Below are 27,291 nucleotides of genomic sequence, written 5' to 3'. Positions count from 1 at the left end.
GCCTGCTCCCACGGCCCTGCTAATGCTTTGTAGTGTGAACCACTAGCAGATAGTCAAGGGCAGCCTGAGGGAGTCAGGTGCTCCGCGTTTTCCCACTGGCTTCTGACCGACGGAATGGTTGAGATCAGTAGCTGATTGTGAGGGGAGTGAGAGGAGTGTGGCTCTGCCCTGCAGTTGCACCGACTTCAAGTCGGCAAGAGTGTGCCAGTGTGCCTGCACAGGAGCCAGGCTTCTTCAATGCTCAGTGTGTCACAGTGTTAAACGCGGTCGGGCTGGATTCTGTCCAGTCACAGTGGTGCACGCACTTATTGAGGTCCCTGGGGTTGTGGATCAGGCAGAGTCCAGCCCGCTCGTATCCAATGACCTGCAGAAAATCTCTGAGATGGGGTTGGTTCCAGAGAGTCGCCACCCCTTTCTCCGTCAGTCGGACGCACACCGTGGGAGATGACTGGCACTTTTCCAGCTGCAACAGAACAAAGAGCAGAAAGATCAAAGGAGCACAGAGATAGAAAGAGACACCACTAACCTGCTGGGGGCCATCCTCATTCTTTCAATGGGAAGCATCCTCATCACACTATTGGTAGAAAGCCCAGCTGGTTCTGGGAGACCATGGGCTGAGCAGAAACATGAAATGCGCTGTCATGAGGTTGCAGATGAGCAGTGCCAAACTTGCTCTCCTACTTCCATGTCATATAAAGCTTCAGGACCAGCACCATCGGGGCAGCTCATGTTGACCGAAGCACCGACCTCTAACCCTCCCCCTCCACGAAAAACGAACCACCACAGAGCTGTGCAGAAGGGTGGGTGTGCGGAGGATGCATAATCATTCTAACAGTGAAGAAAATTCTCCTCTAATTATTCATCCTCCACCCACTTTGGGAACATACCAACGTAGTACAATTCAAGACATAGAATAGAATCATAGAATGGTTACAGCACAGAAGGAGGCCATTCAGTCCGTCGAGCCCGTGCTGGCTCTCTGCAAGAGCACTTCAGTTAGTCCCCCTCCCCTGCCCTTTCCCCGTAGCCCTGCAAATTTTTGTCCTTCGGGTATCCAATTCCCTTTTGAAAACCATGATTAAATCAGCCTCCACCACCTTTTCAGGCATGAATTCCAGATCCTAACCACTCGCTGCATTAAAACGTTTTTCCTCATGTCGCCTTTGTTTCTTCTGCTAATCACCTTAAATCTGTGCCCTCTGGTTCTCGACCCTTCTGCCAATGGGAACAGTTTCTCTCTATCCACTCTGTCTAGATCCCTCATGATTTTGAACACCTCGTGACACCAGTTGTCAGAACTGATCTACTAAAGGCAATGCTGTGTGCTGCAATTCTGGATAATTATAGAAACAGGAGTCGGCCATTCAGCCCCTCGGGTCAGTTCCGTCATTCAGTAGTTAGATCATGGCTGATCTGTACCTCAACTCCATCGACTCGCCTTTACTCCAAATCTCTTGATACCATTACCCAATGTTCCCTTCTTCTTATTTGGGGTGTGCGGCCCATTCACAGTTTCGCGCATGCGCAAAACTTTACATTGAAAAAGCCGGTCCGGGGCTGCATGGGACAGGCAGAGAGCTGCGCAGCCACGCTTATAGGGAACATTGCCCTTATCTAACAAAAGTCTTTTGATCTCAGTCTTGAAAGCTCCAATTGACTTGCAGCAATCACAGCCTTTTGCAGGAGAGATTTCAGATTTCCTCTGACCCTTGTGTGAAAAATTGCTTCTTGATTTCCCTCCAGAACAGCCAAGTGCTAATTTTAAGATTATGATCCTTATTCTGGATTCCCCCACCAGAGGAAATAGTTTCTCTGTGTCTACGCTATCGAATTCTTTTATAAATTTAAACACCTCGATTTGACCACCCCTCAATCTTCGATACTCAGAGGAATACAAGCCAGCTTGAGGCTCTGACCACTAAGTGGCGCTGTGGGCTGAGTGTCTGAAGGCTCTCTCCCAACCTTCTTGCAGTCTTGTATAAAAAAACTGATATTCATCAACTAACTGTGGCCAATGTCAATGGAAACTTACTAGTGTTTAGTAAATGTGTGAGAATTACTTCATGTGGCAGCCTTGCACATAACATTAATTGGAGCCTGATTGAAGGATGCCTGGGAAATATCCCTGGAATAGGTAGAATCCTTTCACTTGGGCTTTTTCTCTGCCAGTTGGTGGTGATGTGGGATACACTCAACCATTCATTTAACTATCGATTGGTTAGTTATTGGTTTATATTGAGAAATGAATAATGGCCGAGACAGCCTAAATTGCTCCATGTGAGAGCAGTAACTCAGGGCTTCGAGAGCACACAGGAACATAGGAATTGCTAGATGAAAAAAGATCGAGGTCCAGTTAGTTCACCTTCCACTATCCTGGGAGTCTCATGATATAACAATAATGGAGTTGTTAACCAATCCATTAGCCAACAACAGGCCCAGACATGAGGCGATGAAAGCTCCAGTAGTGGAGAGCTTTGGGAACCATAGGTCCAAAGTCACCTGCTCCTCCCAAGCATGCTACACTCCCCACATGCCAAGTCTCAAACTTCTCACATACCGTAGCCCAAAATGTTATTTTCAGAAAGAAATCTATTTAATTTGCATCTGAATAAATCAATACTAGCTGCTTCCACCGTGTCCTTAGGGAGACTGTTCCATAGATTGACTGCTCAATCACTGAAGTAATAACAGATTAGTTTTGAATTTACCCTCCTTCAAGGACAGGCCGTGTCCTCTAGTTCTACTGTGCTGGACAAGGTGAAACAGCTTATCGTGGTCTACATTATTGCGTCCCTTGAGAATCTATTGTATTTCCATAATGGAAACAAAGTTCCAGTTCTAACTTGTGACTGGACGGCAATTTCTTCACCCAACTGAAGCTGAGAAGCGACGTCAGGTAAAATCTCTGGGTGAGTGAGTGCTGAGGACCTGCACTGATCGAATGCCAGACCAAATATAGTTGATGTAGAAGGACTAGCATTTCAATAATTCAGTGAGCTGGAACAGTGAGTGCAGGTCCCCATGCCAGAAATTTAAACTGACACATTCAACGAAGTTTGAACAATGGCTCCCTTAACTTGTTAACTAAATTAAGGTCCCAATTAGTGCGGGTCTAACTGGGCACAATTGTCAAACAGTTTGGATAAGAATGGACACCATCGCATGATCCCCATATAATCCAAATGGGACTGAAATAGACCCATGCACCCGAATGAAACTGGAGTTTAACCGATGCCAAACACGTGCTGGAGACACATTAGAATGTCTGAAACATCACGAGATAGGACTGTCTCAGCAAGCATTACCAGTTCCATTAGTGGAAAATGAACAAGGCTTTGACATCAGGCGATCCTGTTCGAACAGAGAAAGTTCTGGGAGGGGCCTTTTGGGGATGGCGGAGGTGAGGGGGGGTCAGGTGTTCCACCTGACCTCAACTGCCAAGCTAAGACTACTCAACAGTACCACGTACCAGGTAGATGGCCCAAGTACGCATCCCACAATGCGTTGTCTGGGTCAAACCAGTTCCACACTTATTGCTGGCCCATGCCAAGCTTCACACAATCTTACAGCTTTTTTACTGCTTTTTGTGCAGAGCTATATTTCAGCAGGACACATATTCAAGCTGCAACTTACCAATGTCGGCTTTGTCAGCGATGTCCAAGAGTGAATTGTTAAAAAAAAGATGACACCCTTACAACAGGTGTCTGATCAGAGAGGGCGGGCAGCAAAGACCAGACATGTCCCACTTTTTTTCAGTGACCGGGACCGTCACTGGAGCAGCTGGAAGGCCCGGATCCCATGGCCATTCCCATGGCAGCAGGCCTCACAAATGGTTATATATCTGCCCCAGTTTCCTGATGCAAGGCACTGCCTGGGGTAGGCCTGCACCAGGGGTCACGTCTGGAAATACGATAATGATCTGAACCCAGAAATACAGGCGTGTTCAGGTCTCTGCAGGCGGATGTACTGAGCTGTGGGATATTACGTTTAGAATAACTCCACAAGACTGTATATCTTAAGCTCAAATTGTTGTGACCTTGGTCTCTTTATTGTAACTCCAGAATGAGGAGGCAGCATGGTAGACTGCCTTCGATACCTGCTTGCCCAGGGTGTGCAGGTGACCCTTGGGTCTCCCACAGGTGTGCCCCCCTTGGTGGCAAGTCTTACACATTGGTAATGTTTACATACATAACATCATTCCCCCCCAAAGTCTAATGTACAAGTTATTTACAAGTTGAGGCGATCCGGGGCTCTGCGTTCCCAGGTTGATCGCCTGAGTTGAAGTCCTGGCATGGGTGAGTTGGTCAGATCATTGGTGCATGCAGTGTGGCTGGTCTGATCGGACTGTCGGGCATGGTGGGTTCATCCTCGTGGTTGACCGCGAGGTCGATTGCTGGTTGGATGTGTGTGGGTGGATCAATGATGGTAATGCTCTCTTCAAACTGTTCTTGGTTGTCAGTGAATTGCAGTTTGGTCTGATCCAAATGCTTTCTGCACGTTTGTCCGTTCAAAAGTTTGACGACAAACTAGGGGGGAGGCCATCTTAGACTGGGTGTTGTGTAATGAGAGAGGATTAATTAGCAATCTCATTGTGCGAGGCCCCTTGGGGAAGAGTGACCATAATATGGTGGAATTCTGCATTAGGATGGAGAATGAAACAGTTAATTCAGAGACCATGGTCCAGAACTTAAAGAAGGCTAACTTTGAAGGTATGAGGCGTGAATTGGCTAGGATAGATTGGCGAATGATACTTAAGGGGTTGACTGTGGATGGGCAATGGCAGACATTTAGAGACTGCATGGATGAATTACAACAATTGTACATTCCTGTCTGGCGTAAAATTAAAAAAGGGAAGGTGGCTCAACCGTGGCTATCGAGGGAAATCAGGGATAGTATTAAAGCCAAGGAAGTGGCATACAAATTGGCCAGAAATAGCAGCGAACCCGGGGACTGGGAGAAATTTAGAACTCAGCAGAGGAGGACAAAGGGTTTGATTAGGGCAGGGAAAATGGAGTACGAGAAGAAGCTTTCAGGGAACATTAAGGCGGATTGCAAAAGTTTCTATAGGTATGTAAAGAGAAAAAGATTAGTAAAGACAAACGTAGGTCCCCTGCAGTCAGAATCAGGGGAAGTCATAACGGGGAACAAAGAAATGGCAGACCAATTGAACAAGTACTTTGGGTTCGGTATTCACTAAGGAGGACACAAACAACCTTCCGGATATAAAAGGGGTCAGAGGGTCTAGTAAGGAGGAGGAACTGAGGGAAATCCTTATTAGTCGGGAAATTGTGTTGGGGAAATTGATGGGATTGAAGGCCGATAAATCCCCAGGGCCTGATGGACTGCATCCCAGAGTACTTAAGGAGGTGGCCTTGGAAATAGCGGATGCATTGACAGTCATTTTCCAACATTCCATTGACTCTGGATCAGTTCCTATCGAGTGGAGGGTAGCCAATGTAACCCCACTTTTTAAAAAAGGAGGGAGAGAGAAAACAGGGAATTATAGACCGGTCAGCCTGACCTCAGTAGTGGGTAAAATGATGGAATCAATTATTAAGGATGTCATAGCAGCGCATTTGGAAAATGGTGACATGATAGGTCCAAGTCAGCATGGATTTGTGAAAGGGAAATCATGCTTGACAAATCTTCTGGAATTTTTTGAGAATGTTTCCAGTAAAGTGGACAAAGGAGAACCAGTTGATGTGGTATATTTGGACTTTCAGAAGGCTTTCGACAAGGTCCCACACAAGAGATTAATGTGCAAAGTTAAAGCACATGGGATTGGGGGTAGTGTGCTGACGTGGATTGAGAACTGGTTGTCAGACAGGAAGCAAAGAGTAGGAGTAAATGGGTACTTTTCAGAATGGCAGGCAGTGACTAGTGGGGTACCGCAAGGTTCTGTGCTGGGGCCCCAGCTGTTTACATTGTACATTAATGATTTAGACGAGGAGATTAAATGTAGTATCTCCAAATTTGCGGATGACACTAAGTTGGGTGGCAGTGTGAGCTGCGAAGAGGATGCTGTGAGGCTGCAGAGTGACTTGGATAGGTTAGGTGAGTGGGCAAATGAATGGCAGATGAAGTATAATGTGGATAAATGTGAGGTTATCCACTTTGGTGGTAAAAACAGAGAGACAGACTATTATCTGAATGGTGACAGATTAGGAAAAGGGGAGGTGCAACGAGACCTGGGTGTCATGGTACATCAGTCATTGAAGGTTGGCATGCAGGTACAGCAGGCGGTTAAGAAAGCAAATGGCATGTTGGCCTTCATAGCGAGGGGATTTGAGTGCAGGGGCAGGGAGGTGTTGCTACAGTTGTACAGGGCCTTGGTGAGGCCACACCTGGAGTATTGTGTACAGTTTTGGTCTCCTAACTTGAGGAAGGACATTCTTGCTATTGAGGGAGTGCAGCGAAGATTCACCAGACTGATTCCCAGGATGGTGGGACTGACCTATCAAGAAAGACTGGATCAACTGGGCTTGTATTCACTGGAGTTCAGAAGAATGAGAGGGGACCTCATGGAAACGTTTAAAATTCTGACGGGTTTAGACAGGTTAGATGCAGGAAGAATGTTCCCAATGTTGGGGAAGTCCAGAACCAGGGATCACAGTCTAAGGATAAGGGGTAAGCCATTTAGGACCGAGATGAGGAGAAACTTCTTCACCCAGAGAGTGGTGAACCTGTGGAATTCTCTACCACAGAAAGTAGTTGAGGCCAATTCACTAAATATATTCAAAAGGGAGTTAGATGAAGTCCTTACTACTCCGGGGATCAAGGGGTATGGCGAGAAAGCAGGAAGGGGGTACTGAAGTTTCATGTTCAGCCATGAACTCATTGAATGGCGGTGCAGGCTAGAAGGGCTGAATGGCCTGCTCCTGCACCTATTTTCTATGTTTCTATGTTTTCTAAACACTCTATTCCCCTCCTTGGCTAACACAGTGCCAGCAACCCATTTGGGACCATGACCATAATTAAGAACAAACACAGGGTCATTAACTTCAATGTCGGTAATACAGCCGCGTGATCGTGGTACATGTTATGCCGGTGCCGGTGATGATCATTGAGATCCGGGTGGGCTAAAGAGAACCTGGTTTTGAGTGCTCTCTTCATTAGCAATTCTGCAGGGGGAACCATCCGTCACGCGTTTCAAGCTCTGTTTGATGATTTGGACTGCCTGTTCCGCTTGATCATTGGATGCGGGCTTAAACGGCGCAGACCTAACATGCTTGATGCCGTTGCGGGTCATGAACTAGTTGAATTCCGAGCTGGAGAAGCATGGTCCATTGTCACTAACAAGGGTGTTGGGCAAACCATCGGTGACAAACATGGCCCAGAAGCTTTCAATGGCGGTAGTGGACGCACATAATGACATTATTGTACATTCAATCCATTTAGAGTAAGCGCCCACTGCTACTAGGAACATCTTTCCTAGAAAAGGGCCAGCGAAATCTACATGGACCCTAGACCACGGTTTGGAGGGCCATGACCACAGACTCAGTGGGGTCTCCCTTGGTGCATTGCTCAACTGTGAGCAAGTGTTGCATTGATGTATGCATGACTCCAATTCCGAGTCAATGCCGGGGCACCAAACGTGCGAGCTGGCGATAGCCTTCATCATGACAATGCCTGGGTGGGTACTGTGAAGGTCGCGTATAAATGTTTCCCTGCCTATTTTTGGCAAAATTACACGATACCCCCATAGGAGGCAGTCTGAGTGGATGGACATTTCGTCCTTGCGTCGGTGGAATGGCTTAATTTCGTCTTGCATTTCCCCTGGCACTGCCGACCAGCTTTTTACTAGTGATAGCACTGGGTCCTGGCTAGTCCAGGTCCTGATTTGGCGAGCCGTGACGGGTGACCCCTCACTCTCAAAAGCATCCATTACAAGAAGCAAGTCTGCGTGTTGCGTCATTTCCACCTCGGTGGTGGGAAATGGTAGCCGACTGAGGGCATCCGCACAGTTCTCAGTGCCTGGTCTGTGGCGGATTACATAATTACATAATCATACGCAGATAACGTTAGTGTCCATCTTTGGATGCGGAACAAAGCATTGGTGTTAATACCTTTGCTTTCTGAGAACAACGAAATGAGCGGCTTGTGGTCGGTTTCGAGCTCGAACCGGAGCCCAAATAGGTATTGGTGCATTTTCTTTACCCCGTATACGCATGCTAATGCTTCTTTTCCAACCACACTGTAGGCTCTTTTAGCTTTAGATAAGCTTTTGGACGCATATGCAACCAGTTGCAGTTTGCCTGACCCATTGGCTTGCTGTAACACAACCGACCCCTACGAAGAGGCATCATACGGGTCATACAATACAAGTAACTTGTTGGAACACGCAGGTTTCTGGCCTTGGCTGTCTCTTGAGCTTTACCCCAAACCCAGTCGTCATCCTTGCGTCGCAATAAATGTAATAGTCCCAGCAAAGTGCTCAACCCCGGTAGAAAGTTACCAAAATAGTTGCGGAATCCCAGGAACGAACGCAGCTCCGTCACATTCTGTGGTCTGGGTGCATTCTTGACGGCCTTCGTCTTGGAGTCCGTGGATCTGATGCCGTCCGCCGCAATCCTTCTCCCCAGAAATTCGACCTCTGGCGCCAGGAAAACACATTTGGAGCATTTCAACCTGAGTCCCACGCTGTCCAGTCGCTTGAGAACCTCTTTCAGGTTGTGCAAGTGTTCGGTGGTGTTGTGGCCAGTGATCAAGATATCATCTTGGAACACCATGGTGTGCAGAACTGATTTCAGCAGGCTCTCCATGTTCCTCTGGAAGATGGCCACCGCCGAACGAATCCCAAAGGGGTATATGTGGTATATGAACAGTCCTCAATGCGTGTTGATGCACGTCAATTTTTTCGAAGGTTCAGGCAGCTCCTGTGTCATGTAAGCAGAGGTTAGATCCAGCTTGGTGAACGACTCCCCCCCGCCCCCCCCACCCCACTGCTAGCATTGCAAACAGGTCATCCGCTTTGGGTAGTGGATACTGGTCCTGTAACGGGACTCGGTTGATCGTTACCCTGTAGTCCCCGCAGATTCTGACCGTCCCATCGCTCTTCAACACCAGAACAATTGGACTGGCCCACTCGTTGAACTCGGCTGGCGATATGATCCCCTCTCGTTGAAGTCTGTCCAGCTCAATCTCTACTTTCTCTCGCATCATGTATGGAACTGCTCGGGCCTTGTGATGAACGGGTCGTGCATCAGGGACTAGATGGATCTGCACTTTGGCACCTGTGAAGTTGCTGATGCCTGGCTCGAACAACAACGGGAATTTATTTAGCACTTGGGCGCACGAGACGTCCTCCTCCAAAGACAGTGCTTTGATGTCGTCTCAGTTCCATCAGATCTTTCCTAGCCAGCTTCTGCCGAACAGCGTTGGGCCATCGCCTGGTACAATCCATAGCGGTAAATCATGCACAGCTCCATCGTACGATACCTTCACTGCCGTACTGCCAATGACTGGTATGAGCTCTTTGGTGTAAGTGCACAGCTTGGTGTGGATCGGACTTAGTTTTGGCCTTTGTGCCTTGTTGCCCCACAGTTTCTCAAAAGCCTTCTGGCTCATAATTGACTGACTCGCCCCCGTGTCCAATTCCATGGAAACTGGAATGCCGTTTAATTTGACTTTTAACATTATCGGAGGGCTTTTGGTGGTAAAGTGTGTACCCCATACACTTCCTCTTCAGCCTCGGGTTGAGTTGCCTCTCTTACACGTTCAGCGTGATCCGCGCCGGATCGGTTATCTTCTGTCGACTCTGCCACGTGGTGAGTCACAGCACGTCTGCACATTCGCTGGAGGTGCCCCATTGTTCCATAGCCCTTGCACACGTAGTGCTTGAATCAACATTGATGGGCTTGATGATTACCCCACAGCGCCAACATGCTGCTAATGGATTCACATTTACACCCCGGACTCTGAGTCATCCTAGGTATAGCCTCTGCAGGCATGTAGGCCCTGCCATGTACAGTTCTGCCTGCTGAAGGCATTTTTTTATGTAGCAATGATACCTCTTTATGTTATCGTTCATGGACATAAAAGCATGGGCTATCGTAATGGCCTTGCTCAGATCTAGGGATTCGGCAGACAGCAGTTTGCGAAGAATGACCTCATGGCCGATTCCAAACACGAAAAAGTCCCGCAACACTTCCCCCAAAAATCCAGCAAATACGCATGGTCCCGCAAGGCACCTTAGGTCGGCGACATAGCTCGCCACGTCCTGGCCCTCGGAGCGTGGTGCATATAAAAGCGATACCTGGCCATCAAGCTGTTCTCCTTCGGCTTTAGGTGTTCCCGAACCAGCGGGCACAACCCTTCATATGTCTTGTCCGTTGGTTTCTTCGGCAGAGTTTTGATGAGGCCGTATATCGTGGACCCGCAAACGGTGAGGAGAATCACCCTGTGCTTGATCGCGGTTTCTGCCTTTTCCAGCTCGTTGGCCACGAAGTACTGGTCAAGACGCTCAACGAAGGCTTCCCAATCGTCACCCTCAACAAATCTCTTAAGAATATCAACGACAGCCATAACTGCGTGAAAGTTCGTGATCTGTTACTCGTCGCCAATTGTTACGTTTAGAATAACTCCACAAGACTGGATATCTTAAGCTCAAACTGTTGTGACCTTGGTCTCTTTATGGTAACTCCAGAGTGAGGAGGAAGGATTGGTGCATGCACGAAATTTTGAATGGACCGTGCAGCCAGTTAAAGGGACTGCTCACGACAAACAAATTTGAGGGTACATTGGCATCATGTGCAGTTTTGGTCCCTGCACATGGCAAAAGATAGACTCTGAGGGGGTGCAGAGCAAGGCATGCTGAATGATACCCAAGGTGGGAGGGAATAAAATTCAACTTCAGTGGGGCATAAATCAGGCAGTAGTGGATTGCCCGTGTTGAAGTCAATAGAAAGGAAAATCAGGCGGGGTGTCGAACCCACCAATCCGTTACCACCTGTTTTGCACTTCCGCCGATGTTGAATTTCCCCCTCCTTGGTGTTAAAGCTCCCTGTTGTGAAATCCAAGAGTTAGGGCCCCTTACTTTAGAGAAACAGGAGCTTACAGGGGATATTACTGAGGTTTACACAATAATGATGAGATTGGACACAGTTAGGTTGGATAAGCTAATTTGAAATAGATACTATTGGTAACATTAGGGGGCACACATGTTACATACATAGGCAGACTTAGGTTACACATCAGAAAATATTTCTTTCGAGTCATTGCCCTGTGGAACAGATTACCAGCATGTCTCCTGGATATGGAGTCATTGCAGTCCATTACAAGGGAATGTTCTTTCTCAGATAAGGAGCCCAAAACTGTGCACAGTACTCCAGGTGTGGTTTCACCAAAGCCCTGTACAATTGTACTAAGACTTCCTTACTCTTGTACTTCAACCCTCTTGCAATAAAGGCCAACATGCCATTTGTCTTCCTAATTGTTTGCTGTACCTGCATGCTACCTTTCTGTGTTTCCTGTACGAGGACAACTAAATCTCTCAGAACACCAACATGTAATAGTTTCTCACCATGTAAAAAATATTCTGTTTTTTAAAATTCTTCCGACCAAAGTGAATAACCTCACATTTCCCCACATTATACTCCATCTGCCAACTTATTGCCCACTTACTTAACCTGTCTATATCCCTTTGCAGGCTCTTTGGGCCGGAACTTGGTCAATGCTAAGGCCTGCCTAAGTGCTGCCCAAAGGACCGGCGAGAGACCTGGCGGTACTTTGGCAGGGAGATTCTGCCAAAAGATCTGCAAAGATCTCACGGGGGCAAAAACACGACTTACGCCGTGAATCTGGGCGGCAGCGGGCGGTAGCTCCCATCCTTGGCGGCAATGCAATCCTCGCCAAAGTGCCGTCAAGGATTGAGTCGGGCCCAGGGAGGGGGAACACATAAAAATAAAAATTTGCACAGAAAAAAACCCACAGGAAAACATTCAGGGAATCCCATCCAAATGAATCGCTGCAAAAAAATAAAATAAGTTTACTAACCTTTTTTTGCAGGTCTTCATACTTGCCGTTGGGGTTAGACCTGGCTCCACGCAGTGGTCCTTCCTCCTGCTGCCGCTGACTCCCGCACGAAGGAATCTGCCAGCTCAGCGGGCGGGAGGACACTTACGCGACTTGCGTGCTAGAGGCCGTCAGCAGGCAGTTCCCAGCGGTCCTCCCTTCCCACCAGCGGGAGGCCTAGTGGAAACTGGCACCGAGGGCAGACCGCCCAAAAAACTCGCCGGTGGCAGCGGGCGGTAAGGCCAGGTTCGGGCCCTTTGTGTCCTCTTTACAGCTTACTTTCTCATTGAGCTTTGTATCATCAGCAAATTTAGATACATTGCACACTCAGTCCTTTCATCCAAGTCATTAATATAGATCGTAAATACCTGAGGTCCAAGCACTGATCCTTGCAGCACCCCACTAGTTACAGCCTGTCAATCTGAAAATGCTCCATTTATCCCTACTGTTGTCTGTCCGTTAATCAGTCCTCAATCCATGCTAGTGTATTACCACAACCCCAAAAGAACTTATCTTGCATAGCAACCTTTTATGTGGTACCTATCGAGTGTCTTTTGGAAATCCAAATATACTATGTCCACTGATTCCCCTTTATCTAACCTACTAGTTATATCCTGAAAAACTCTAATAAATTTGTTAAACATGATTTCCCTTTCATAAAATCATGCTGACTCTGCTTAATCATATTGGGGCTGAATTTGCGGTCGGAGGCTTCCTGCGGGCGGCTGCCTCCGGCCTGCTTGAACTTACCTGGTGGTCCAGGAGGTTCGGCGACTTGTGCTCCTGGGCCTCAACACGTAGGTCTGCGTAGAGGGTCTGCTTGGAGGCGCACGTATCCCAGGGATGCATGTGGTTCACAAACGAACCTGGGATCACGTGGGCTTGCCCAACCAATCAAAGAAGGGAATCCCCATTCATACTTATGGGGATTCCGTGTGTACAGAACTCCCATAAGTATGAATAGGGATCACATAAAAAAATACCTCTACACATCAAATAAATTTTAAAAAACATTACAGATTTAAAATTAATTAAAATGGCATATTTAAAACAAAAATTAATTTTTTGAAAAATAAATTTACATGTTTTAATGGAGCTAAACATAAACTTACCTTATTGCACAGGATATTTAATATATAAATCAATGAAAAAAATTATGTTTATGTTTTTGAAAACTCTTATGCTGGTAAAAGCAGGCCTTACATCTGCTTTTACCAGGTGTAAGAATTTCACGGGCATTCGCTGGGTAGAAGTTTAGTAAATAGCCCAACTCTCCACCCGCGGAGGCCTTTTTCTCGGGGATTCATAGAAACATAGAAAATAGGTGCAGGAGTAGGCCATTCAGCCCTTCTAGCCTGCACCGCCATTCAATGAGTTCATGGTTGAACATGCAACTTCAGTACCCCCTTCCTGCTTTCTCGCCATACCCCTTGATCCCCCGAGTAGTAAGGACTTCATCTAACTCCCTTTTGAATATATTTAGTGAATTGGCCTCAACTACTTTCTGTGGTAGAGAATTCCACAGGTTCACCACTCTCTGGGTGAAGAAGTTTCTCCTCATCTCGGTCCTAAATGGCTTACCCCTTATCCTTAGACTGTGACCCCTGGTTCTGGACTTCCCCAACATTGGGAACATTCTTCCTGCATCTAACCTGTCTAAACCCGTCAGAATTCTTGACAGATCGCAAGTTCCAGGTTTTAGCGCATGCACAGTGAATCCTAAACCCAAAACTTGCGTGGCCCCATGGATGCAGGCGCACCTTGTATGCACCCGTAGGGGCTGCAAATTATGGCCCAGTATGACTTTCGAAGTGCCCTGTTACCATTGCCTTAACAATGGATTCCAGCATTTTCCCGACGACTGATGTCAAACTAACTGCCCTGTAGTTCCCCGTTTCTCTCCCCCTCTTTCGTGAATAGCGGGTTACATTTGTTACCTTCCAATCCATTGAAGCCACTCTAGAATCTAGGGAATTTTGGAAGCTCACAACCAATGCATCCACTATTTCTGCAACCACCTCTTTGAGAACCCTAGGATGTAAGCCATCAGGTCCAGGGGATTTGTCGGCTTTTAATCCCATTAGTTTCTCAAATATTTTTTCTCTACTGATATTAATTACTTTAATGTCTCACTTTCATTAGCTACTATTTTTGGTATGCTTTTTGTGTCCTCTACTGTGTAAACAAATACAACATAATTGTTTAAAGTCTTTGTTATTTCCTTATTCCCAATATAATATCACCAGTCTTAGCATCTAAGGGACCAACGCTTACTTTTGCTACTCTCTTCCTTTTTATGCACTTGTAGAAGCTCTTACAGTCTGTTTTTATATTTCCTGCTAGTTTACTCTCATATTCTATTTTCCCCATTTTTAATCATTGTTTTGATCATCCTTTGCAGGTTTCTAAAGCTCTCCCAACCCTCAGGCTATTGCATTGGTCCAAGTACCTCATCCTCTACGTGTCATCTGCAAAATTAAAAACAGTGCTATTAATGCTTTTATCTAAATTATTAATTAAATTATGAGTTACTAGTTTAGAAAGTTGCGTAGAGAATGCCAACTTTGGTTGGCTAAATGAACTGCCATAATGCACAGGTCCTGGGGCTTTATAAAATAACAACGAGCATCTATATAGAGCTTTTGTAGCATCCATATAGAGCTATATAGAGCTATCCTAAGGGTCTTCACAGATTGCAAGAGGTACAGACACATGGCTGTGGGAGGAGAGGTGAGAAAGGCAACCAAAACCTTGGCCAAAGAGTGGGATTTAAGGAGGCTTTTAAAGGTGGCGAGCAGGAGAGGTTTCTTTCGGGGGGAGGGGGAGGTGTTTGACAGACTGGGGAATAGGTGGGCGAGAGCTCTGCCATCGAGGCTGGAATACAGGAAGGGGGATGCACAGGAGGCTAACATCAGGGGATTGGAGGGGAAGCGAGGAAATGTAAGGCTGCTGAGGTGGTGGTGGGGAGGGTAACCTGCTTCCTCCAGAACATGGGCATAGTTTCAGAATAAGGGGTCGCCCATTTAAGATGGAGACGAGGAGGAATTTCTTTTCTCAAGAGGGTCATGAATCTTTGGAATTCTCTACCCAGAGAACTGTGGAGGCAGAGTCATTGAATATATTCAAGGCTGAGATAGATAGATTCTTGAACTATAGGGGAGTCAAGGGTTGTGGGGAACAGGCAGGAAAGTGGATTTGAGGCCAAGATCAGATGAGCCATGATCTTATTGAATGATGGAGTAGGCTCGAGGGGCCGTACTCTTGCTCCTATTTCTTATATTCTTATTCAATCTAGGTTCTACTTCAGTGTGAGAGATTACAGAATTAAGAAAAACAAGACATCTTAATAAAACCACACTGGGCTATTACCCCCTCCATTGCTTCATCTTCGGGACTGAGAAGCAAGTGACATTAGCCTCATGTGGACAGGGACTAATACTATCACCAACCACCCATCTCCATCCCCCTGCGCGCAGGACCAATACTTTTTCTAGCATGGAACATGGAGAATGAAGTTAGACAGTGTCCCAGCATTACCTGCCGCAAAAGTCCGAGAAACTTGAGAGGAGCTGTCAATGAAACAAGGGTTGAGATGGTACATACCAAACTGATGAGCTGCTCCATTATATCACAGGTCAGTGGCAGAATCCAGATCAAGGCGTTCACACATTGAGCGCAGGCACTGAGATCTGAAACCAACACAAACACACACTCAGGATGAAGAAGGCCTGTCGGTTATTTGATCTCATCATTCCAGAATACCAACCCCACCCTTTCCAATTACCGCTGCTTGTCCACGCTAGCTGCACAGACCGGGCCTCAGTATAATGTCCCACCTGAAAGACGGCACCTCCAACAATGCAGCACTCCCTTGGTAGTGCACTGGACTGTCAGCCTAGGTTACGTGCTCAAGTCCTGGAATGGAGCTCAGAATTCATAACCTTTGAACTGAATGGGAAGTGAGCAAGCTGACAGCTTCACAACTGTTCATCTTTAACATCTTCCAGTTCTGATGAAAGGTCATCAACATGAAATGTTAACTCTGTTTCTCTCTCCACAGATGTTGCCTGACCTGCTGAGTGTTTTCCAACATTTTGTTTTTATTTCATTCTACGATTATTTTGATCATTGCAACACCCTGTGATACTTCACATTTTTCTCGCTGGAATTTGTTTCCTCCAGTCTCTTCCCCTCTCCAGAAGGTGCTGACTCAGGCTGGGGTATAGCACCATGGGTATTGCCTGCCACTGGTAGCCTAGCCCAGAGCCTATTTGTCCTGTGCCAGTATAAACAGTAAGTGTTGATGGGCTATCTGACCACAGGACCATCAAAACTGAGTCCAATTCTATCTTCACCCAATATCCCACATTTACAAACTCTCCGGGGTTCACTGGATACTAATCAGCAGCACCAAGCATTGGCTTATTCTCCCCTCCCTAGCCCAGGGGTGTGGAGAACAATTATACACAACAATGCCAGAAAAAGCTAACAGATTAGGAAATAAAGCTAGGATCTTCCTGTGTAAGATAAAGTAAAGTGAGGGTATTGATGGGTGATAGAGGGTCGAGTGACCGTATTGGGGGTAATAGAGGGTCGAGTGACCGTATTGGGGGTAATAGAGGGTCGAGTGACCGTATTGGGGGTAATAGAGGGTAGAGTCAGAGTATTGGGGATAATAGAGGGTAGGGTCAGGGTATTGGGGGTAATAGAGTATAGAGTCAGGGTATTGGGGGTAATAGAGGGTAGAGTCAGGGTATTGGGGATAATAGAGAGTAGAGTCCGGGTATTGGGGGTAATAGAGGGTAGAGTCAGGGTATTGGGGATAATAGAGGGTAGGGTCAGGGTATTGGGGGTAATAGAGTATAGAGTCAGGGTATTTGGGGTAATAGAGGGTAGAGTCAGGGTATTGGGGATAATAGAGGGTAGGGTCAGGGTATTGGGGGTAATAGAGTATAGAGTCAGGGTATTTGGGGTAATAGAGGGTAGAGTCAGGGTATTGGGGGTAATAGAGGGTAGAGACAGGGTATTGGGGGTAATAGAGAGTAGAGTCCGGGTATTGGGGGTAATAGAGGGTAGAGTCAGGGTACTGGCGGGTGACAGAGGGTAGAGTCAGGGTAGTGGGGGGTGATAGGGGATAGGTGCAGGGTATTGGGGGTTGACAGAGTGTAGAATCAAGGTATTGGGGTGTTGGGGGGTAGAGTATTGGGGGGTGATAGACTGGACTAGGTATGGGTAAAACGCGCAGAGATCGGCTTGGCTAAGGGCTTATCATAAACAATCTGCTGCTGACCAATAAGAGCGGCAATGGCTTGCTGTGCGACGCCGAGCAGTCTGTCCGGATTCCAGTGCGGGAAAATAACAGCCATTGGGTGGGCATGGGAAATGGGGAGTGTGGAACAATTTGAAACAACGCCCACTGCCGCTAGGTCGCTTGCCAGCTGGAAGGTCCCGTCTTCTATTTTGGATGGGTGAGCTGCCAGAGACTGGAAGCGAAAGCCCAGTAAATTAAGCATGGAGGATACTCCTGGGATGCCGACTATATTTGCAGTCAACTTCACTGTGACATGGTCTGTGGAGAAACAGAGAGATTATCAGAATGAAAAGCTGCCAGTCAGATCAACCCTTGCTGCATAGGAGCTGCCCCTTGCCCACTGACCTTCACTGCCACTCGCCCACTCCCCTTCGCTGCCACTCGCTCACTTCCCCTCGCCCACTGCCCTTCGCTGCAACTCACTCACTGCCCCTTACCCACTGCCCTTCGCTGCCATCGCTTACTTCCCCTCGCTCACTGCCCCTCACCCACTGCCCTTTGCTGCAACTCACTCACAGCCCTTTACCCATTGCCCTTCGCTGTCATTCGCTCACTGCCCCTTGCCCACTGCCCTTTGCTGCCACTTGCTCACTGCCCTTTGCTGCTACTCGCTCACTGCCCCTCGCCAACTGTCCCTCGCTCCTTGCTCACTGACCCTCGCCCACTATCCCTCACTCCTTGCTCACTGACCCTCACTCACTGACCCTTGCTCACTGCCCCTCGTCCCTCACCCACTGCCCCTCGCCCACTGGCCCTCGCTCAATGACCCTCGCTCACTGCCCCTTGCTCACTGCCCCTCACTCACTGCCCCTCGCTCAATGACCCTCGCTCACTGCCCACTGCCCCTCGCTCACTGCCTACTGTCCCTCACCCACTGCCCCTCACCCACTGCCCCTCACCCACTGCCCATCGCTCACTGCCCCTTGCTTACTGCCCCTCGCTCACTGCCCCTCGCTCACTGCCCCTCACTCACTGATCCTCACCCACTGATCCTCACCCACTGCCCATCGCTCACTGCCCCTCTCTCACTCTCACTGCCCCTCACCCACTGATCCTCACCCACTGCTCATCGCTCACTGCCCCTCACCCACTGCTCATCGCTCACTGCCCTCGTTCACTGCCACTTGCTGCCATTCACCCACTTATTCAGCAGGGTATGATTACTTGTTGTGTAACTGTGCAGGTTACTGTTTATTCAGCAGGATAAGAGTTTAATAGCAAGCCTGCTCTCCAGCTCACAGATACTAAATGAAGAGGTTGAGGGTTTGTGACTTGAAATACAGCTGTCTCCTTCCAACACGTGCGTACCAGTGTGAGAGAGCCGCTTGATTGCTTCTTTAATCAGTAGATGGAGCAGTTTCAGTACTGATGACATGGAACGGTGATTCACAATGAGTTCTTCAAGACTCTTCTGTATCTTTAACAGAAGTTCTTCCTGATCTGCAACTGAAGCAGCAGAGACCCATCAGATCTATGACTGTGGAACAAGGGCTCCCCTCAGATCCTGTTAAATTGTACATTATCAGGCAGGGCAACTGTAAAGTCCTTACTCTACAGTATGAAACCACACGAGGCACATTCTGGGGACAAGGTCACTCTGTGATCTTAACTTTATTCACAGGACTCTAAAAAAACGATGACCCTGCGTGGGACCTCCCTTTTTATACCTGTGTGATCAGGTAAGGAGTGTCTCCTACAAGTTCACCCCTTGTGGTCAAGGTGTGCATCTAGGTTGAGTGTATACAGTAATACAGTGGTGTTACATTGTGGTTACATACATGACAGCAACTTTACATAATCACTCTCCAGGCAGTGAGCCTCGACCTGGGAGAGCGATGTTGCAAATGACCCCTTCGAGGGTCACTCAGATTCCTAAACATGGTAGATATCAGACTGACACTAGGAATCATTCTGCAATTCATCTCTGTCCAATTTCCAGCAGTTCAATTTCCAGGAAACAAAACAGGAAAGGTCCCACAGTATCCTAATAGGCAAAGTCACTGCTAGTGGCTCCTAACACACACAGAGAGTAGAGGCCGGGTTGAAGTATGGTGTTGAGTCATGAGAACCAGCCGGCAATGCTGCTCCTGATCACTGCGAGGAGACCCAAGCTGAACCTCTGCACGCATGGACAATTTTCGAGTGGGGAACAGCCATGCCCATTGCCTGTACTTCTCGGAATATTCTAGGCACGCAATGCACGCATTTCAATGGGTGGGTAATGGTGATATTGCGATAAGTGCTGGTCGAGTGTGCAGTCTCAGTGTGTACTGTGTATGTATAGGTCGAGTGTGTAATCACTTTTGTTTCCTAAAGTGTCATTACCCCCTCAATTTGGCCCATCGTCCCTTTTGTCTCTCAAATCTCTCCTGCCTTCCACTCTATCACAGACCTTCCCTTTTGTTCTTTTTTCCCCTCCCCCTTTCAGTGCCCCTTCCACTTCCTTAAGAATCTGTTACATCTCAAACTTTTATCAGTTCTGACGAAAGGTCATCGACCTGAAACGTTAACTCTGTTTCTCTCCACAAATGCTGCCTGACCCACTGAGATTTCCATCATTTTCTGTTTTTATTTCAGATTCCAGCATCTGCAGTATTTTGCTTTTGTAACAGTTTCTTCTTATTTACTCTATCAACACCCTTCATGATTTTGAACACTTCTATCAAATCTGTGCTTAAGGCGTACGCACAGGTTGAGTGCCTGGTCTCCGTGTGCAATTACCTGGAGGGGTGTTTGGTGCAGGGTTCAGCCAGTCCTGTTTGTTGGTTTCAGCCACCTCCTGCTCAATATTCTCCATGGTCTGGTGCAATGTGTCATTTTTGATGTCCAGCAAGTTGACGAACGTGTCCAATCCAAGTAACACAAAGCTGTCCCTGTACCTTCCGAATCTGCAGAGACAGAAACTTGCTCACACCAGCAGAATACAGTGCTGGGAATCAGAGACACAAACACTCCCTCACACCAGCAGAACACAGTGCCGGGATTCAGAAACACCTGATAACCCCTGAGTGAGGTGGTAAGGGGGTGTGAACGGCTGGGCGGCGGCGTTAGGCGGGGTGCCGCCTAGTGGGAAATTCGGTTGTCCTTTTTCAATGGCGTAAAGATTTCCCGCCCTGCCGACTACCGCCATGGAAATCCTGACGTCAGTTCACGTGCAACGTCTCCTTGGCGCCGGTCTCGCCAAATACACTTTTGCCGCTTCACTTACCGGCTGGCAGGAACACACCACAAAAGGTTGCCGTGCACAAGTCAAGGTAAAGATTCCAGGGCGGTATTTAAAGGGAGTTGCAGCCGGGTCACAGAGGTCACGGTCAGTGCTGCGTTCTCTCCTCGCACAGTGTGTAGGTGTTGGCGTGCTGCCACTACTCAGCCTCACAACTACCATTTCACAAACATTGCTGGCTTTCAGGTCGCGTCCATTGGCGACTAGCACATCGCGGCTACCTTCTGCAACTTAATGGGGGCAGTGACGGCACACCACCTCGTCCTGCGGTGGAGACTTGAAAGGCAACGGCTACAGAGACAGTTTCAGGCCAATGTGGGTTCACACCAGAGGAGAGGCCCCAGACCTCGGGGCAGGAGGCCGTCCAGACGCAGGGTTTACCGTGCACATTATTCTTACCTTGATATGTTCGAGGAGCAGTGCATCAGAAGGCTGCAGCTCTGCAAGGAGGTGGTCACCGAGCTCGGCCACCTCCTGCAGGCAGACCTCACAGCTGACATCGGCACCAGGACCTCGCTATCAGTGCCAATAAAAATCACAGTTGTCTTCAACTTCGATGCTACCGGCTCCTCCTGTAGGCGATATATGCGACATCTCGCAGTTTGCCGTACGTTGCTGCCTTCGCCAAGTGACCAACACTCTCTACAGCCGACGCATGGACTACATATAGTTCAGCAATGTCCAGGCAGTGCCACGATGAGCGCCCCCGTGGCTTAGCCAGGATAGCAGGCTTCCCCATGGTTCAGGGAGCCATTGATTGTATGCATGTGGCATTGCGGGCCCTGCCTCACACTAGAGAGGTGTTTCGCAATCGAAAGAGATATCACACTCTCAACGTACAGCTGGTCTGCGATCACAGGCAGATGATCCTCGCTGTCAATGCACGCTATCCTGGCAGCTGCCACGATGCCTTCATCCTGCGGGAGAGCAGAGTGCCACGACTGTTCCAGCCACCGCATGAAGGGCGTGGCTGGCTCATCGACAACAAAGGATATGGTCTTGCCACCTGGCTGATGACACCTCTCTGCAATCCCACCACCCCTGGCGAGCAGCGTTACAACACCAGCCATGTCGCAACCAGGACCATTATAGAGCAAACTATCGGGGTTCTGAAGCAGCTTTTCCGCTGCCTTGACTGCTCTGGAGAGGCATTTCAGTACTCACCTGATAGAGTGTCCATCTTCACCGTTGTGTGCGGCATGCTGCACAACCTGGCCATCATGAGGGGCCAGCCATTACCAGCAGGAATGGATGATCCAGCTCAGGAGGAAGACGAGGAGCTTCAGCCGAGGACGAGGCAGCCTGACACAGTTGCGGCTGCAAGGGCTGCTTGTCAGAGGCTCATCGCGCATCGATTCCAGTGAATAATGCAAGATGTGCAGAATGGCCTGCCTATTCGCCTGCCAATCTGCTGAAGACATCATGCCACACCCGCCAACCCTCCGTGTAGATAAATGGCAAGACAAGATTGTCACAAAGTAAAATAATTTTTATTTACAATAAAAATCAGTGTGCTGTAAAGGATGCCATCATCCACAGCAAACAATAATTCAAACCAGAACCCTTGAAACGTTATCACCCACATCCAACTGCAACTACTTACATGAGTTCATATTCGAGCCACCATCTCTAGCCACTAGCACACACATATTTAGTGGATCTTTCTCAGTGCTTTCCCATCCCTTCCCTTCTCCCCACTCCCACGTCTATTGCTCTTCCTCAATAGGGTTTCAGTGCCCGCAGCAAGGCTTGTAGAAGGTCGCTCTGTTGGCACTGCCAGGGCTTTCTTCACCAGCTTGGGCCCTGCAAGGCCCGGCTGCGGACTGTATCACCTTGGCATGGGTGGCAACACTCTATGGTGGATGGGTTGCAGAGAGCGGTACGGGCAGGGGTGGATGATGTCATCCTGATAGAGCACATAACGTTCCAACAGGCCCGACATGGTGCTACTCCCTCAGGGCAAAGCCTCAGCATCTGCAGCAATCTGGGTGAGCATAGATTGCTGCCCTGTTTCGGCAACATTAAGTCCCCATTGAACTGATGGGGCCCCAGACATGATGGCAGCCGTCAGTGCGTGCGTAACATCAAGTTGGTTCTGCATGAGCACAGACTGCGTCTGCAGCACACCACAGAGCTGATTGATGCCACCACGCACTGACAACATGACAGTCTGCTGGCCTACCATAGCATTGGCCTGGTGGTCAATGGTTACTGCCACCATCAGCCATAGCTTGTGCCATCATGTCTGGGACTCCATGGTCACTTGAAGGATCCAACATCCATTGGTACCTACCAAGGATGAGCTCGATGGGCTGTTGAGAGGCTTGTGCAACAGTTGAGGCGGACTCCATCATCCTCACAGCTAGTGCATCAATACTCTCAGGCACCTTTGACAATGTACCCAGCAGATCGCTGTGCATCCACAATGATTGTCTAGCGACATCCTCTAATTTGGGCTCATCAACAGAGGGCTACTAAGCATCACCCAGACGTGCACTTACCCTTCGAGGAGCTGGCCCCATGATCTCTCCTCCCCTGTGGCTTTGCTTCAGGACACTGGGTCCTGGAGCATCACCCACCTCCATCTCCATGACCACGCCTTCCGACACAAAGCTGCTGGTCCCGCTCTCTGAGGCCGCTGGATCATCAGTGACGTCCAGAGAGGTGTCGTCCGCCTCCTCCCCCTCTGCACCGTCACCGGCAGTCAAAGGCTAACGTGAAGGCCCCTGGCTGTCTGAGTCATCATCTGAAAGCACAAAGCCAGAGAAGAGTGGTTACCTGCAGGGGAGAGGACCAGGACTGAGAAAGGCGTTCGGGAATGCCAGTCTCATGGAAAGTGGTGAAGGATTGTGGTGTCAGGGCTAAGTGGCCTGCTCGAGGCTGCAAAGTAACTCAACATACCGTCATTGTCCCGAGGGGGATCGGCCTGACCCACCGCCACCGCACCCACTTGTGCGCCCATCAGGGCCGATACACGTTGCTCCACCCCAGTTAGGGGTTGCACCTCCGAGTCCCCTCCTCCGGTCTGCATCTGGTCTTGTCTCATCTATGAGAGCTTGGCCTACAAGATTAAAGAGAACGTCAGAGTTAGTGCCCTTTGATCCGTCTGTCTGAAGTGCCTTAAATAGTTCAGAACATGTTAGTGTATGAGACTCTGTAAAGATCAATGTACCTTCCATTAGCTGCGAGTACTTGGTGAGGCAATGCTTGAATGAGAGGGTGGTGACCTAACAGTTACTCTGAGGACAGCGTCTTCCATCAGCGTCTTCCAGCATATGAAGACTAAGGAGGTAACAAGAGGAGGGGTAGGTCTCCACGATGATGTAGGAAGGTTAACAGTGCATCCAGGCCCTTGGAGTGGGTCAGGCTGCGGCTGGCCTCACCCACGTGGAGCATGGGCGAAGGCACATTCACAGTGAGGAGAGACTGCACATTGAGCTCAGAGCATGGCATTCTCAGGTTAATGTAAAATACATTCCCCCTCAACAATCCAGTCATGTCGTTCCACTTCTGCCGACATTGGGTCGCTGTCCTGGGCACAGTGTCACTCGCTGACACAATCTCAGCGATTTCCCGCCAGAGCCTACGAAATATTTGGGGCTGTGGCCTCCTTCCAGCCTCTGTCCTCAGTAGTTCCCGACGCCTCTCCAGGGCATCAAGCAGTGCGTCTACGGCGGTGTCCGAGAAGTGGTGAGCGCACTGACGAGCTGCTGCTGCATCTGCCATCTTCACCCTGTGAGTGGGTGCATAGGAAGCAAATATGCGAAGGAAGTGAATATACGCACGAGGCAGTGCCACAACCAATCACCGCCTCAACTGAATCCAGGTGGCGGCAATATGTCTGTGGCGCAGTTACAAATGATGATTGCTGCCTGGATGTTGCCGGCTCACGTACCGCCACGTGGTGAGGCCTACAAGAGGCCCAACAGTCGGGGAACAGCATCAGGAGCCAGCGGGATGTCGAGGAGGCGGAGTGGCAGTGTGGTGAGGCCTACAAGAGGCATACCGCTACAGCTGCAGCAGGGAGAGAAGGCAAAAAAGAAGTAGAAAGAAATCAAAAGGTGACGTCACAGCCAAGGGGTAAGTGAATGGCTGGTGATTAGTGAGTACTTTTTCTTTTTCTTTTCTTTATCAATAAGTACCCTTTAGCATTTATTGTTGCCAAATTAAGTTAATCTAAGGGTTAATTCATGGCAGGAGAGATCGGACTCGTGTTATGCTCCTCCTGCGCTATGTGGAAAGTCAGGGACGCATCCAGTGTCCCTGACCGCTACATGTGCGGGAAGTGCATCCGCCTGCAGCATCTGACAGACCGCGTTGTGGCACTGGAGCTGTGGGTGGATTTATTCTAGAGCATCCACGATGCTGAGAATGACGTGAATAGCACGTTTAGTGAGTTGGCCACACCGCAGGTAAAGGGTACACAGCCAGATAGGGGAATGGGTGACCAACAGGAAGAGCAGTGGAAGGAAGGTAGTGCAGGGGTCCCGTGCGGTCATCCCCCTGCAAAACAGATACACCGCTTTGGGTACTGTTGAGGGGGATGACTCATCAGGGGAGAGCAGCAGCAGCCAAGTTCATGGCACTGTGGGTGGCTCTGCTGCACAGGAGGGCAGGAAAAAGAGTGGGAGAGCTATAGTGATAGGAGATTCTATTATAAGGGGAATAGATAGACGTTTCTGCAGCCGCAACAGAGACTCCAGGATGGTATGTTGCCTCCCTGGTGCAAGGGTCAAGGATGTCTCGGAGCAGGTGCAGGACATTTTGAAGAGGGAGGGTGAATGTCGTGATACATTTAGGTACCAACAATATAGGTAAAAAACGGGATGAGGTCCTACAAGACGAATTTAGGGAGCTAGGAGCTAAATTAAAAAGTAGTAATCTCAGGATTGCTACCAGTGCCACGTACTAGTCAGAGTAGGAATCACAGGATAGCTCAGATGAATATGTGGCTTGAGGAGTAGAGCAGAAGGGATGGATTCAAATTCCTGGGACATTGGAACCGGTTCTGGGGGAGATGGGACCAGTACAAACCGGACGGTCTGCACCTGGGCAGGACCGGAACCAATGTCCTATGGGGAGTGTTTGCTAGTGCTGTTGGGGAGGGGTTAAACTACTATGGCAGGAGGATGGGAACCTATGCAGGGAGACAGAGGGAAGTAGAATGGGGGCAGAAGCAAGAGACAGAAAGAAGAAAAATAAAAGTGGAGGGCAGAGAAATCCAAGGCAAAAAGCAAAAAAGGCCAAATTACAGTAAAATTCTAAAGGGGCAAAGTGTGTTTAAAAAAAAAAAGCCTGAAGGCTCTGTGCCTCAATGCGAGGAGTATTCGGAATAAGGTGGATGAATTAACTGTGCAGATAGCAGTTAACGGATATGATGTAATTGGCATCACGGTGACATGGTTCCAGGGTGACCCAAGGCTAGGAACTCAACATCCAGGGGTAATCAACATCTAGGAAGGACAGACAGAAAGGAAAAGGAGGCGGGGTGGCGTTGCTGGTTAAAGAGGAAATTAATGCAACAGTAAGGAAGGACATTAACTTGGATGATGTGGAATCGGTATGGGTGGAGCTACGGAATACCAAAGGGCAGAAATCACTAGTGGGAGTTGTATACAGACCACCAAACAGTACTAGTAAGGTTGGGGACAGCATCAAACAAGAAATTAGGGATGCGTGCAATAAAGGTACAGCAGTTATCATGGGCGATTTTAATCTATATATTGATTGGGCTAACCAAACTGGTAGCAATGTGGTGGAGGAGGATTTCCTGGAGTGTATTAGGAATGGTTTTCTAGAGCAATATGTTGAGGAACCAACTAGAGGGCTGGCCATCCTAGACTGGGTGATGTGGAATGAGAAAGGATTAATTAGCAATCTTGTTGTGCGAGGCCCCTTGCGGAAGAGTGACCATAATATGGTAGAATTCTTTACTGGAGAATGACACAGTTCATTCAGAGACTAAGGTCCTGAACTTAAGGAAAGGATCCACAATGAGGCATGTGGTTGGGAGCCAGGTGAATGAACTGGTAATGAGTAGTGTGATTGTTAAACCTTTTGCTAATAAATCAAGCTTGTTCTAAATAGCAATGTGTTGCTATGCATTCTTAAGCAAAGAACCCTTCAAGCAAATACATTACAGGGTTGCAGAGGGGAGTCATCAGCCAGGTGCAGAGTAGGTAGCCCTTGGCTCCAAGCTGCCACCCTTGGGTTTGATGTTGTGGCTGGAAGATTTCTGGCACACAGGACTGGTGCTGAATGAAGGCATCTTGACTGCTGTCAGGATAGCAGGCATTGACCATCATGATGTGCAGGAGGTGGTCGCACAACAACTGCACATTAAGTGAGTGGTAGCCTTTGTGGTTATGGAACAGCTCACAATTGGTATACGATGCCCGCAAAGCCATGTGTATGCAGTCGATGGCACCCTGTACCATGGGGAAGCCCACTATCCTGGCAAAGCCACATCCTTTAAAGGTGCTCTCAGGGCGATGTGCGTACAGTCTATTGCTCCCTGCAACTTGGGGAAATTTGCTATTCACGAGAAACCGAGAGTCCTCTCGGTCTGTGCTTTCCTGGTCATAGGGAAGCTTATAAAGTCCGTCCTGCGTGTGTAAAGGGCTTTAGTCACCTATCGAATGGAGCAATTTGTGGCGTGCTGAGAGATAGTGCAAATGTTACCAACTGAGGCCTGAAAGAAGCCCGATGCGTCGAAGGAAAGTGCCGCAGTAACCTTAACCTCAAC

At 48.5% G+C, this 27,291-nt stretch overlaps 1 protein-coding gene across 1 annotated transcript in view; it reads right to left on the bottom strand.

Annotated features, from left to right (window-relative positions):
- The window catches only part of LOC139232754 (tetratricopeptide repeat protein 28-like), a 428,802-nt gene that overhangs the window by 58,105 nt on the left and 343,406 nt on the right, over nucleotides 1-27,291 (bottom strand). The window contains exons 17-21 of the mRNA XM_070863256.1: nucleotides 20,045-20,211; nucleotides 18,632-18,769; nucleotides 17,303-17,581; nucleotides 15,616-15,701; nucleotides 306-463 (exon numbers count right to left, since the gene is read on the bottom strand). Coding sequence (XP_070719357.1) covers nucleotides 306-463; nucleotides 15,616-15,701; nucleotides 17,303-17,581; nucleotides 18,632-18,769; nucleotides 20,045-20,211 — 828 coding nt within the window. The remainder of the gene's footprint in view (nucleotides 1-305; nucleotides 464-15,615; nucleotides 15,702-17,302; nucleotides 17,582-18,631; nucleotides 18,770-20,044; nucleotides 20,212-27,291) is intronic.

The sequence above is a fragment of the Pristiophorus japonicus genome, chromosome 20 (genome assembly GCF_044704955.1).
Source record: "Pristiophorus japonicus isolate sPriJap1 chromosome 20, sPriJap1.hap1, whole genome shotgun sequence".
NCBI lineage: Eukaryota > Metazoa > Chordata > Chondrichthyes > Pristiophoridae > Pristiophorus > Pristiophorus japonicus.
This window is presented reverse-complemented; position numbering and strand designations above follow the sequence as displayed.